Source organism: Paramisgurnus dabryanus, chromosome 19, assembly GCF_030506205.2.
Source record: "Paramisgurnus dabryanus chromosome 19, PD_genome_1.1, whole genome shotgun sequence".
Taxonomy (NCBI): Eukaryota; Metazoa; Chordata; class Actinopteri; order Cypriniformes; family Cobitidae; genus Paramisgurnus; species Paramisgurnus dabryanus.
In genome coordinates, this window is record NC_133355.1 from 7485259 (window position 1) to 7500855 (window position 15597).

The following is a 15597-nucleotide window of genomic DNA, read 5'->3' on the forward strand; positions in this document are numbered from 1 at the left end:
AATTTTCCTTTTTTAAGTGTTTCACATTTGGGTCAGTGACAAAAACTGTTTGGCAAGATGATAAATTATTATTATTAAAAAATAAAAACTTGTTTTAAAGACATGCATCAGGTTTATTTCAATGCACATTGTATTTAAGTTAATTTTATGCAATATAAATGACATTTGCACATTTTGTATGAAAGTTAAGACTGAATGGAACTGAAAGTGTCAAATGGTGTAACTGCCAAATGTGCCACAGAATGAAAAATATTAAATATTTTATCCACCTTGATGGAATGTAAACGTAATCTTCAAATAATAATAATAATATTAATAATAATTGTAAAATATAATTTTATGAGTTATTTCTAAATGTAAATTAAAAAAAAATAGTTTTTTATATTTGTCCTGACATATGCAGAAAACAGCTATGTTTTCTAAATAATCTTTGACAAATGATGTAAAAAAAATCATATTACACTAAACTACATGATTATATTTTATTCAACATTTTTTATGAACATATTTATATTTTAATAAAAAAATACTAGTTACACCAATTGACACAGTCCGGTTACACCACACTGACATTTTTGCAATTTACCCCAAATATTCTTTCAAAATGAAATTAACCAGAAATTTTAGACTGAAAATGTATGCATGTAATCAGAAAATTATTTTTAAATTTTCAATTAAATGTATCCATATGGAGACAAAATAATTAATACATTTAATTAATAAAAAAATTAGTTTAGGTGCCTGTAAACTCTGTTTTACATTAGCAATGGTACTTAAAAAAAAATCACACAAGTAAAGCTACAATATGGAGACACAGAGATTAAAAAATTTATTGCAGATCTTCTGAACAGTGAATAAGATTTGTGCTTCTCTGCACACAGTTGGATCTGTATGTATTAACATTTATCAAATGTGGAAACTTTGTACTGTGTTATATAAAGATTATACTACAATATAAAATCTTGTTAATGGAGGATAGTGAGGAATGTTGGACAGGAGTACTTACTTACTTACTTACTGCCCTTAACGCCGAAGGGGCATAGGGCAGCAACAAAATCTTTCCACATTTGTCGGTCTTGGGCCTGAGTGCCTATCGTTCCCCAGGTGTGGTGGTGGTCTTTCAGTTCTTGCTCCACCATTCGTCCCCAGGTGACTTTTGGGCTTCCTCTCTTTCTCCTTCCATCTGGTGTCCAATGTAGGGCTGTTTTAATGATGGAGCCATCCTCTTTTCGAAGCACATGCCCAATCCATCGCCAGCATCTTTTCATAATCATTGTGGGCATGTTCTCTTGATTACAGCGGGACAGTAGGTCTTCGTTAGAATTTTGTTTGGCCAGAAAATCTTTAGTATTTTCCTGAGGCTCTTGGTGTGGAATGTGGACAGCTTTGTAAGGTCTTGTTGCGTCATTCGCCAGCATTCTGCTCCATATAGGAGTACTGGTATTACGCAGCTGTTATAGAGTTTTAGTTTAGTTTTCACGCTGTACCGTGAGGACCTCCAAATGTTGTTCATGCTTATGAAGGCACTTCTTGCTTTATTCAATCTGTTCTGAATGTCCTTCTTACTGCCATCTGGTGTGATGATGCTACCAAGATTTCAATAGTCAATCAAATTAACTGATAAAATAGAAATTTTATTGGATATCATTCAGTTGAATTCATTATTTCATTGTTGCAAAGAGAAAATATTAAGGTATAATAAGGTATAAAAAGATGGTCTTATCTTATTAAGGCTTTGTTTTATAGATTTTATTGTAAACATTACATTCAAACATTATATTTTAGGTTAATAATTAGGTTTTTTGTGTATGTGTAAGTTTAAATTAGCCATTTAAACTCTTATATTGCATATATATTTCTGTTTGTAAAATATTTCATTGTTGGGTCTATAATGCAGACCTGCAGTGCACCGATAACATGTTGACAATAAAACAATTATAGTTTTATTACACAACAGGGCAATGTGTAACCTAACATTAAGCCAGTCCTCAAACCTGTCTATATGACACTACATAGTTTACCTATATGATGTGATAATTAGCTAAGTTTGAACATTAAGTCAATATTTGACGACACTTGACCATTCGTCATATGTTGACGTGAAGGGTATACCTTTCGCGTCATTTTTTGACGAACTGGGGACTTCAATACTATTACGTCAGTTGCATTCTGTTTCCTATTTTCTTACCATTTCCGCGTCGGTTTAGGGTTAGATTTACATAATGACATCCCTACCCAAACCTAACTCTAACCCCATCGCCAGGTGACAACTGTTTAATTTCGCGTAGACTGTTTAATTTTGCGTAATCTAACCCTAAACCGACGCGAAAATGGTAAGAAAATAGGAAAGAGAATGCAACGGACGTAATAGTATTGAAGTCCCCAGTTCGTCAAAAAATGACGCGAAAGGTATACCCTTCACGTCAACATATGACGAATGGTCAAGTGTCGTCAAATATTGACGACATGGGGTGAGACTGTGTTAACTGAAGCTGTCAATCAATAAAACTTTGTTCTATTTTATCATCTAAACCTTCGTCTCATGTCCTCTGCTTGTGCTCTTCTCTAGCAACAATTGATCAACCTCTTAACTGACAGAAGCCTGTTAAACAAGTAAACTTATATTTTCTGACGTGACGGGGCAGGATCGTTTTTTATTTTGTCTCTGGTGTGGAGACCTGGGCCCGTATGTATAAAGCCGCTCAGAGTCAAATTTTAGTCTTAAGTGTGTCAAAATTCTAAGAATGATGTCATTTTACTCTTATTCCTAGACTTAAGAAAAAGTTTGATTTATAAAGCCTCCTAAGTTTTAAGACTAGGTCTCAGCTCCTAAATTATTTAAAGAGTAACTAAACCCCTGGTCAGAGCCTGACTCCACCCACTGGCAATATTTGAAAAATGCAAGAAAAGTGGGCAGATCCCAACGAAGACAGAGGGGACGAACTAAGCTCTGAACTCTGAAGTGTGTGGTGAGATCGTAACAAGGGCGTGGTGAGCTTGAACCTGCCTACGTCACGAGTCATTTTTTGGACCCAACATCCAATGGGAAAATTCAACTGCAGTAGCCACCGTTCAACCTGAAGAGGGCAGCAATCAGACGTTTTTACACCATATATTGTAGTATTGAACCACTTTATATCCAAATGTCAAAAAAATTACTAAAATCAATGAACAGCACTAATAAAGCATCATTCTTACAGATCATTAACTAAAAAAAGTTGGTTTAGGGTTTAGTTACTCTTTAAGAGAGCTGGAGAGGTCTCTTAACCTAGTTAAGAGTAACAAGAGGGCAGCTGAGAGGCAGAGCATCATTCACTTTACAACAAAGAATGTGTTAGAATGACTTTAATTCAAATGTATTTCTATAGCACTTTTGAAAACAATTATTGTTGCATTGTTGCAGAGCAGAAAATGTACAATAAATACATGTTAGTAGTATATAGACAGTAGACAGGAATTAATATGACATGAAATAAAAAGAGTTTAGGGTTTTTTAGATTAGATTAGATCAGCCTTTATTTGTCTCACAAGTGAGAAATTTCAGCATTTACAGCAGAAAGCAAAAGAGAAAAAGTATACATATTATATAGTACAATATATTAAACATGAGATACCACAATAAAAATAATTAAAAAATATAAATACTTTATACCTACAAAATTACGACTATAAAAACCAGTGCATTCATCATATTTACATAAATGGATTGCTTTCCATTCCACTTAATCACAGATTCTATATAATAATTCATGATCAACAGTTCTGGTTATAGAGTCTCACAGCTGCAGGGAGAAAAGATCTCCTGAATCTCTCGGTCACACAGCGTGGATTTAGCAGTCTGCCACTAAAAGAGCTACTCAGAGATGTTAAAGTCCCATGAAGGGGGTGGGACGAGGTCTTTTGTATGGATAACAGTTTAGCTCTCCCCCTCCTCTCTCCCACCACCTCAACTAGCTCAAGTGGACAACCTATCACAGAACTTGCCTTCTTGATCAGTCTATTTAGCCTCTTCCTATCAGACGCTGTAATACTGGAACTCCAGCATACCACACCAAAAAAGATGGCTGATGCCACAACAGAATCATAAAAAGTCTTGAGAAGTGGACTTTGAACTCCAAAAGACCTTATTACACAATATAATATACAGTATAAGATGTATATTAGTAAAAAAAGCACATTCAAGTGCTTGCACAGTACCAATAATTTTTATGGGATTATCAAGACAGCAATGGTATAATGTATATAAATTTGAATAATATACACTGTAAAAAGTTAAAGTTGGATCAAATTATTGATAATGCCTAAAATGTAATGTTTTTTCAACTTAAATTTCTCAGTTTAAGTAAAATAATTAAAGTTAAAAATGTTTAATTATTAGGTGTTAACAATTGAAGTAAGTTTTTTAGTAGAGCCGCTTTTACATTTTACAGTTTATGATAGGTAAATAAAATACCATAAAATGTAAATAAAATCTACAATAAAAAATGTGAAGTACAAGATTGCAGTGACATAATTACATGTAAAGTGATATTAGAGTATAAAACCCTGACCCAAAACATCATGTTAGCAATGTTAGCAGTGAGCAAGCCAAAGGTGAAAGTGACAAAGATGGCAAATATTACAATTGTGTTTAAGTGAAGAAATCTTGTTCAGGTTTGATCATCAAAGTATTTTTTATCTAAGTGTTTGCAAACTTTAGTCTTTTCTTGTGAGTGAAGTTAAAATAATGTGATTAATAATCTTAATTTTTTAAATAACATTATGTTTGTCTATTTCATTAACATGTTAAAAACTTAATCAAAATGGTGAAAAATGGTTATTTGTAATATTGTTAAACATTTTTTGAAGCAAATTTAAATTAAAATATCTAAATACTAATATAATTTGAATGTCTTCATGATTCATAAATGTATGGTGTCACATGCTGCTGTGACTGTATAACATTGCCGGCTTTCTATTGGCTGATTCAGAGGTTAAATCATTGTAGTCCTCAGTTTGCGGCACTTAAGTCAGCACTTAAGAATGAGTCTTACACTTTACTGAAAGTTGCTTTCAGCTTCTTTATAAACGTCTTCTATTCTCAAACTGGTCCTACTCCTTACTAAGATTTTTTTGACACTTAAGTCATAGCTTAAGACTATTCTTAAGAGCATTTCTGAGATGTTTTATACATACGGGCCCAGATCTAACAGTTTTGGCGTAGCCGGCAGGATAGAATAACATTTTTGTTGTCTCTATCCGAACGAGGAGTCGGGATTTTCTCTCGCACATCCAGATGGAAATGTTTCCAGGCACTGGCTTCTGACTCTGAGCCGCGAGTGAGACGGGGGTAACTCCAGCTGGTCCGGTGTTCTCTTCTGAATCATCCACTTAAGCAAAGTGAGTGTATTCTGTTCTGACATTTTGGAAAAATTCAGTACTTACTGTGGTAGTAGCTTGTCTACTGGTCAGATTATATTACTTTGATAATGGAGCAGTCAGAAATCTAGCTAGATGACATAATTAAAAAGCTAACAGAACAGCTGAAAGAGCACTTTAAGATCAAACAAGCAGAAAAAGAAAAATTCAGTTGCTAAATATAACATCAAAGTAGATTGGGCGGTCTTTAGGTTGCCAAGACAAAAGTAATGACATATTAAAGACATATCTAAAGACATAAAAAACATGGTGTCAAATTCAAATAATGAAAACACGAGAATCGAAGCGAATCCCTTGGATTTTTGTCACTTTGTCTTAATGTAGAAATTCAAAAGTGAAAATGCTAAATAAAGACAAACATAACAGAGATAAAAACGTTATGGAGGGAAAGCTGAAGTGGTTAAAAGATAGATAGTCAAAAGTTAAAAGCTCAGTTTGAAAATTAACAAAAACCTAAAATGACTTATGTTTAAGTTACAACTTTTTGTTGATCAAAAGCAAATTACGCCGGTTTTACAACATTTTAAATGCATGCAACACTGGTAGTGACATTGATACGACCACAGATTCAGATTTTGACACAGACAATGATGTTTGTAAAAGGATAAATCATGTCCTTAGTGAGTTCAGATGAGTATTTTGGTTTTGCTACTTCTATGCTTGGCAATGAAGATCTGCTTTTGCAAATGCCAGTTAGTATGCCATGATATGCCATTTTATTGTACAATGTTTAAGGAAGTTGCTTTTCGAAATTTGCCATGTATAAACATAACAGTTAAGGGACAGGATTATAAATTTGTTGTTGTTTCCAAATTAGTGTTGAGATTTCAGCAGCTATCACTGTCCGATAAAAGGACTATTTATTTTTCTTTATTGGTCAGAGATGGGTTCAGCATAGTTTCAGTCAATCTGTCATTAGCAGACAGAAAAAGTTTAAAAGAAGTTCTTGGTGAAACTTTGAGTATTGAACATTTAACTGACGATAGAGCTGAAAGAGATGTATGGAAAAACCTTAAGGTTTGGTTTGATGTAGGAAGGTACAACAGTAAGTAGTTTGGAATGAAATTACAAGTTGTAAACGAAGGATAAATGAAAGTTCTTCCAGCAGTTGCTAAAGAAGAAACAAAACAACGATAAGCTTTTCTCTTCTCTCTTTAAAGCTTTGAGAAAGAGTGCTTATGTGCCGGATGACCTATATGTTAGGGTCCATATTTTAAATACACTATTAGATCTTTATCTTCTCATTGATAAGAAGCAAAGATAACAATCTTTCCATCTGATTTTCTTACAGAAGTTTCCTTAACATCAGAAACTAAACTATTCATGTTACAGGAGCGACAGGAGAAAGTTTGACATGTTTAGATCTTCCTCTCACTTTTCAGTTTGTCCCACATGTAGTCACTGTTGCAGTGTAGTAGGTGACATTATTCAGCCGTTTGGGTTTTGATGTGTTGATTAATTTGAATTCAGATTTGCAATTCAAAGGTTGAAATGTAACATGGCAGTTATGGAGACTCACAGTTGAGTAGCAACCAATACATAGATAAGACCTCTTGTGGCTGACTCATCAACAATTTTCAGCTTGATTAAACTGGAACACAAATGGTTTACAGTAATTGATCTGGCTAATGGATTTTGGTCTGTACAAATTGTAAAAGAAATTCTATCATTATTTGCATATTTGGAAATTTCAACACCGTAACTCCAAAAGCCTTTTCCTTATTTGGTCACACAGATACACAGTGTCGGACACTTAGGTGTTTTTCAAATGTGTTCACATTTTAATGTTTTTAGGAAACATGCAAAAGAAATTGTTTGCGGATGCGTAACTTGTCAAAAACATAATTCGTCACCCACCCCAATTTTATCAGTTGTAAGCAGAACACCTCAGGGCTGTATCGTGAATTGCAGTGTGACCTCATAACCTTACACCTAAATACAAGGGTTATCAAGATGTTTTAACTGATACATTTTCTTGTTTGGTGTAAAGGTTTTCCCCACAAAGAAAGGCTTTGCTGCCTTTATGGCTAATATGCTGGTTTCTTGACATCATTCCAGATGACTGAAGCAATATAAAAATAGCAAAATTAGGTTCAGGATGCTGTAAAAATTTCTCTAGAGAGGGGACGGACAACATATTATTGTGCCAGGGCAAGTGTTTTTTTTTAAATTACAACATTCAGGCCTAAAACCAAGATGGGACACTCCTTATGGGGTCCTACTAGGTACCCCTTCAGCAATAAAATTCAGCAATAAAATTCAGCAGTAAAGCTGCTAGGTAAACCTAGATGGACACACATTGGCCATTGCATATTACCAGCTTACACTCCCAGGTCTTAACCAAACAAGTGAAATAATGTAGGATGCAAACATGGGTGTCCAATGCATTCTCCAGTTAGAAAGAGCTACCAGCATGACTATACTTAGTGCCAGTTGTGTGGTTGGTATGCTGTTTATTATTTTAGTTTGTTATTTTAGTTTGTTGTTTTTGGAGCTAACCCGGGTGGGAGAGCAATCTCCCAATTGGTACACTCCGAAGACTAGCTAGGCATTAGTTAGATTGATGGATAGGATCTCACTTATGATTTATGGATCAAACTCTCAAGGTTTCTATGAGAATCAAAACAAGTTGTTTTACATAAATAGGGAGTCAAAACAAGATATTTCCTAACAAATCTGTTTAAACAAACGTATATTTTCTGACGTGATCTGGCGTCCGGGGCTGAATCGTTTTTTATTTTGTCTGTGGTGTGGAGACCTGATCTACCCTGCTTTTATCTCCCACTTAGAAATCATGGAAGGGTCTGAAATTGTCATCGTAAGTGCATGTCCACTGTGAGAAACATAATCTAAAAAAAATCCAGAAATCACAATATATGATTTTTTAACTATTTATTTGTATGATACAGCTGCAAATAAGTATTTGAACACCTGTCTATCAGCTATAATTCTGACCCTCAAGGACCTGTTAGTGTGCCTTTAAAATGTCCACCTCCACTCCATTTATTATCCTAAATTAGATGCATCTATTTGAGGTAGTTAGCTGCATAAAGACACCTGTCCACCCCATACAATCAGTAAGAATCCAACTACTAACATGGCCAAGACCAAAGAGCTGTCCAAAGACACTAGAGACAAAATTGTACACCTCCACAAGGCTGGAAAGGGTTACGGGGAAATTGCCAAGCAGCTTGGTGAAAAAAGGTCCACTGTTGGAGCAATTATTAAAAAAAATTGAAGAAGCTAAACATTACTGTCAATCTCCCTCGGACTGGGGCTCCATGCAAGATCTCACCTCGTGGGGTCTCAATGATCCTAAGAAAGGTGAGAAATCAGCCCAGAACTACATGGGAGGAGCTGGTCAATGACCTAAAAAGAGCTGGGACTGTTAGTAATGCACTAAGACGTCATGGTTTGAAATCATGCATGGCACGGAAGGTTCCACTGCTTAAACCAGCACATGTCCAGGCCCGTCTTAAGTTTGACAATGACCATTTGGATGATCCAGAGGAGTCATGAGAGAAAGTAATGTGGTCAGATGAGACCAAAATAGAATTTTTTGGTCATAATTCTACTAAACGTTTTTGGAGGAAGAAGAATGGAAGAGGACCATCCCAAGAACACCATCCCTACTGTGAAGCATGGGGGTGGTAGCATCATGCTTTGGGGGTGTTTTCTGCACATGGGACAGGGTGACTGCACTGTATTAAAGGGGACAGAAAATGAAAAACCATTTTTACCTTGTCTTTGTTGAATAATGGTAGTCTACCCACATTCACAAACATACAAAAAGTGCTAAACATGCTAAACATCTCAGTCTCATAGAAATTCCTCTTTTAGAAATGTCAGCCAGAAAACGGCCCAATCTGAAAAACTGATGCTTTTGACATCACGGGTATCTCCCTGCCCCTCCACTTTTTTGAGTGGCAGCAAAGTCAGCCAATCAGTAATGAGATTGCAAGTTAAGCCAGTGGGGGGAGCCAAATAGGTGCAAAACCACTTGTTTAAAATCCCCCACCCTAATAGAGCTATCTGAGAGAGGTTTTTAGGAAGCTTCTAAGGCATTACAGACCCAAACAAAATTTTTTTTTGTCTACATGTCACATCACAGAACAAGGATAAATACTCCGTTCAATCATTCTATGTCACCTTTAAGGATGACTAGGGCCATGTATTGCGGGATTTTGGTTAACAACCTCCTTCCCACAGTTAGAGCATTGAAGATGGGTTGAGGCTGGGTCTTCCAACATGACAATGACCCGAAGCACACAGCCAGGATAACTAAGGAGTGGCTCTGTAAGAAGCATATCAAGGTTCTGGTGTGGGCTTGTGTGGAGGATTGGGCCAAAATCCCTCCTGCAGTGTGTGCAAACCTGGTGAAAAACTACAGGAAACGTTTGACCTCTGTAATTGCAAACAAAGGCTACTAAATATTCACATAGACTTTCTCAGGTGTTCAAATACTTATTTGCAGCTGTATCATACAAATACATAGTTAAAAAAAATCATATGGGTGAGCGGGGGTGTTTACTGATATGCTCACACAAAAATTGCTGCAAAAGATGCTTTCCAACAGGTGTTTTACCATTAGTTGTAAACTTTTGGACCTATTTTTCCAAACCCCTCACACCCGTACATTCTTCTGCTAAAAGTTGAAGTAATAGACACTCCAGCCCAGTTGGTGGCGATAATCCACCTTTGCCAATTGCAAGAATACAAACAACTCCATTTCCGTTTCCGGCGGTGGAGTAATACTGTACCTTACAGCACATCTAATACAAGTCAATGAAGTAAAAAAACTACGATAAAAACTGTTGGAAAGCATTTTTTGCAGCAAATTTTGTGTGAGCATATCAGTGAACGCCACTGACCACGACTTTGTAATGCATTTTAGGAAGAATTGTTCCAGTGCAGCTATGCAGCCATTGTGGGGATGGGGGGGTGATACCACCAAAACAGGGGTTTAAGTGTAAAATACCAAACTTGTCCTTTAACATCTTGCCATCTTACGAGGTAATTACAAAATGTAATTCAACATATTGTTTTTAAGGGATTACATGTTCATCACCTCTTAACTGTAAGATTTTACATTTGTGCATTTGGCAGATGCTTTTATCCTCTAGAAAGTACAAAAAGTCCTTCTGTTTCGCATGAAGTAGCCTATTGAAAGGTTGACAAAAGCCCTGTGGTAGTATTGGTGGTTTGTAATTAAACAACTTCCTGGAAATGTAATTATGACATATATAATAATAAACAAATGATAAACAAATGCTGTATGTTACTGCATGTGAAATGTTGCTGCCTGAAATGAGAACGAAGTCTGAAGTCTTGGTGAGTAGTTTTGTTTTATCTATTCACTTATTTCACTTATTTGCATTTACAGACTAAAAAAATCTTGTTGCTTTTCTTGTTTAAAAAACCTTTACATTTAATAAAGGGAGTTTTTTTGTCTCAATATTTTGTCTGAAAGTCTTGATATGCTCGGACCAGATAGTCATCCCTCTCCAGAAAAATCAGCCTGTGTAAGTTATACCAATTTTCTGAGCTGATGTTTTCTGTTAACTTTACTAGACTTAACTTTTTTAAGTCTTTGTGCTGTTTTGTCCAGGTGGTGATTGCTTCACACAAGTGCTCATCCATGATGTACATCGATTAAATGTGATTGCTAACAGGACAATAATTCTTAAGACACAAAGATTTCAAATGTAAGTATCATATCTATATATATAGTCAGCAAAGATACTTATATGTATGTATGTATATTTTATTGGTAACACCTTACAATAACGGTACATGAATGATCATGTACTAATACATAAATTAATAATCACTTTAATATAAACTAATGATAAGCCATGTACTAATCAATAACTAACCATAACTATGTCTTGAGTCATATAAATTCATGCACGAATAACAGCCACCTTAACTACATGTTAGTACATGTTTGTTAGTTAATGCATTAATTAACACTTTGGTAACCCAAATCAAACATGCTTTCTAGAAGAAAGAAAATTATACAATGTTTTGTAATGCAAAACAACTGTTTATACATTTTCCCCTGCAGATGAGTAACAAACATTATTAAATGGCAATGGATTTATTGCAATATTTATAGTCAACCTTAATCATTAAATGTACAATTATGCATTCATAAACATTTGTTTTTTACTATTTTGGAATCCATTCAGCTGATCTCCGGGTCTGGCGGTACCTTTTTAGCTGGCTTAGCATAATCCATTGAATCTGATTAGACCATTAGCATTGCGCTCAAAAATGACCAAAGAGTTTCTATATTTTTCCTATTTAAAACTTGACTCTTCTGTAGTTACATCGTGTACTAAGACTGATGGAAAATGAGAAGTTGTGATTTTCTAGGCAGATATGGCAATGAACTCTCTCATTCCAGCGTAATAATCAAGGACTTTGCTGCTGTAACATTGCTGAAGCAGGCGTAGTGATATTACGCAGTGCCCGAAAATAGTCCCCTGCTATTGATTATGGAGCTAGAAGAGTCTCAATAAAGATAAATGCACACACTACATTCACATATGCACACACAGGATTCATAAATACACACGCAGGATACACAAATGCACACAAAATTCACAAATGCACACACAAAATTTAAGAAGCACAGAAGATTCACAAATGCACACAAAATTCAGAAATGCACACAAAATTCATAAATACACAACCAATTCAGAAATGCAAACAACATTTACAAATGTACTCAAGATTCACAAATGCACAGGACAAGATTCAGAAATGTATTTCTGATGCACACACAAATATATCTTGATTTACAAACTGTTTTTGGTCTGTGAACTTTACTGCCCTTTTTTTAAACAGGGAATGATCTGCAACCAATTAGATATCTCCCTTGTTTTAGCCAATCACAAGAACGCACCCCACGTGGGGGATTGTTTACTTATAAGCCAATCACATGACCTTTAAGCTGGTTTGCCAACCGCCAATAAAACCGAAGAAGAAGAAGTTTACACAGCGTGATATGCACGTGGTGCGGGCGCGAGCTAACGTTAGCGCGGTGAAGTTCTGCCTGTCAGTTGGTTGGTTGAGACCTCAACATGGCTTCTGGCAACCACAGGGGAGCGGTATGTAGAACTTAAAGTGTTTAGCTAGTTATCTCCTTGTTATAATCGCCAAAAGCCTCAATTACAACTATCCATTTGTGCTTATTTTTGTGCGTTTCGGACGTATGTTTGGACACCAAATACAGATAATCGTGATTACAATATCAATGTGAATAATCTGCAATTATTCTCAACCAACCAACTGACAGGCAGAACTTCACCGCGCTAACGTTAGCTCGCGCCCGCACCACGTGCATATCACGCTGTGTAAACTACTTCTTTATCGGTTTTATTGGCGGTTGGCAAACCAGCTTAAAGGTCATGTGATTGGCTTATAAGTAAACAATCCCCCACGTGGGGTGCGTTCTTGTGATTGGCTAAAACAAGTGAGATATCTAATTGGTTGCAGATCATTCCCTGTTTAAAAAAAGGCATTTGTGTGTCGAGCCAAGTCAGGGGAGTCTCAAAATTCACACACAAATGCAGAAAAGTTCACAGACCAAAAACAGTTTGTAAATCAAGATATATTTGTGTGTGCATCAGAAATACATTTCTGAATCTTGTCCTGTGCATTTGTGAATCTTGAGTGCATTTGTAAATGTTGTTTGCATTTCTGAATTGGTTGTGTATTTATAAATTGTGTGTGCATTTCTGAATTTTGTGTGCATTTGTGAATCTTCTGTGCTTCTTAAATTTTGTGTGTGCATTTGTGAATTTTGTGTGCATTTATGTATCCTGCGTGTGTATTTATGAATCCTGTGTGTGCATATGTGAATGTAGTGTGTGCATTTATCTTTATTGAGACTCTTCTAGCTCCATAATTGATAGTTACCAAGGGGACTAATTATTGTAAAATCAATTCAATATTGAGATTCAGCATCAATATTACAATAAAAACAAATGTGTGTGTCTGTGTGTATTACAGATGATTGTAACAGACACTCCCACCTTGTATCTCTCCATATACATCATTGCATTCCTGATCGGCCTCCCTAATGCAGTACTGGCATTCTTCTGTTGCATCCGCAAGATCCGCAGTAAACCTCTCCCTATTGACATAATCATGTTGAACCTTGTGATTTCTGACCTCTTCTTCCTCACCTTCCTCCCTGTGAAGATGAAAGAGGCAGCAGATAATATGTTCTGGAATATGCCGTATATCCTGTGTCATCTTAATCTGTTCCTGTTCCTAATGCCACTTTACGGTAGCAGCCAGTTTTTGGCGGCGATTAGCACTGAGCGTTATGTATGCGTCGCTTTCCCAGTAAAATACAAGAATCCGAGGAGAATCACTTATACGATACTAATATGTATTGCTATCTGGATGTTCATTTTAGTAACTGCTGTTTTTACTCACAGGGTTGCATACGGCGGTTCTGATAACGGCACAGTACCTCAACTGTGTTACACTAACTTTACACATGTTCAACTCCAAAATTTGCTCAAAATGCGATTGGCTTTTGTAGCAGCGTTTTTCTGTATACCCCTCATCATTTGCTGCTTTTGTTACATCAATACCATTCGTATTTTGTTAAAGCTTCCTCTTATTAAACGTTGTCGAAGGCTCCGGGCCATAGGACTGGCTCTCGGGACGCTGCTTGTGTTCGCTCTTTGTTTTGGACCTTTCAACGCATCACACATTGTGGGCTACATTACACAAGACGATCCGAAGTGGCGCATGCACACTTTAACTTTCAACACTTTAAATGCATGTTTTGATGTTATTATTTTTCACTGCATCTCTTACGAGATGAGATTGGCATTTAAGGTCTGTGCAAAAGGTTTTATTCAGTTTTATGTTCGTATAAAAAGTTTTTTTAAATGTTGCTGTCGTACTTAAATAAATTGTACAGAACACATATGTAACGATATAAGGCATACTGGTCAAAAATGTCACTAGTTTTCACCATGCTGTTTCCTTTCAAAAGTACACCATTAAGAGTGCATATAGATATTGCATACATATTGGCACCCAGTGTTGGGGAAAGTTACTTTTAAAAGTAATGCATTACAATATTAAGTTACTCCCCAAAAAAGTAACTAATTGCATTACTTAGTTACTTTCCATGGAAAGTAATGCTTACGTTACTTTTACGTTACTTTCCGTTACTTTTTCTTACTTGGCTGAGGCTTGATCTCTTTCAGACCTTGCAGGTGTTTTTTTGATCGCAAAAATGTCAAGCACTGGCCTGCCATCTCCGTTTCTGACTCAAACTGTTCCCGCTCAGAGTGCGTAATTCTACGTTAATATGTTAGTATAATTCAGTACATTATTTTATTTTTAAACTGAATTAATTAAACTGAAAAGTAACTCGCATTACTTTTTTTAAAAGTAACTCAAATATTAATGCATACATTTATAAAGTAATGCGTTACTTTACTCATTACTTCAGAAAAGTAATATTATTACGTAATGCACGTTACTTGTAATGCGTTACCCCGATACATATTAGGATCTTTTACCATAGTGACAGCTTGGGACCATTTTAGTTTAACATAGACTTTATACATTTAGACACAAAGCAAAATGTAGAACCATCTGCAAGTCTTGTTATTTTAAATATGATTTCTATTATGAATGGACACATATTTATGTCATGAATACACACTGAATCACACTGACTGTCACAGATTTAGTCAAGGCTGTTATGAAAAAACCTCAGATGCTTATGCAGTGGAAGTTTACAATTTTTATCATAAATTGTTTTTAATGTGTTTGCACTCGGTAAAAAAACGATATGTTAATTTTTTCTTTGTGTTATGAATGATTATGTTTTATTTGCAATTTTCACATTTGGGTCAGTGACAAAAACTGTTTGGCAAGATGATAAATTATTATTATAAAAAAATAAAAACTTGTTTTAAAGACATGCATCAGGTTTATTTCAATGCACATTGTATTTAAGTTAATTTTATGTAATAAAAAATTACATTTGCACAATTTTTATGAAAGTTAAGACTGAATGGACCTGCAAATGTCAAATGGTGTAACTGCCAATTGTGCATCAGAATGAAAATTATTAAATATTTTATCCACCTTGATGGCATGTAAACGTAATCATCAAATAATAATAATAATAATTTT

General features: G+C 35.5%; 1 protein-coding gene across 1 annotated transcript; it reads left to right on the plus strand.

Annotated features, from left to right (window-relative positions):
* The first annotated feature begins 10607 nt into the window (after nucleotides 1-10607).
* LOC135771652 (free fatty acid receptor 3-like) lies at nucleotides 10608-15443 on the plus strand. Its single transcript, XM_065281973.2, has 3 exons — nucleotides 10608-10940; nucleotides 11027-11123; nucleotides 13438-15443. Exon 3 carries the CDS (start codon nucleotides 13438-13440, stop codon nucleotides 14350-14352), a length of 915 nt encoding a protein of 304 aa, XP_065138045.1. The 5' UTR covers nucleotides 10608-10940; nucleotides 11027-11123; the 3' UTR covers nucleotides 14353-15443.
* The last annotated feature ends 154 nt before the right edge of the window (nucleotides 15444-15597 follow it).

Excerpts from the sequence above, each read along its gene's own strand:
- LOC135771652 (XM_065281973.2), top strand. The coding sequence starts at position 13,438 with ATGATTGTAACAGACACTCCCACCTTGTATCTCTCCATATACATCATT.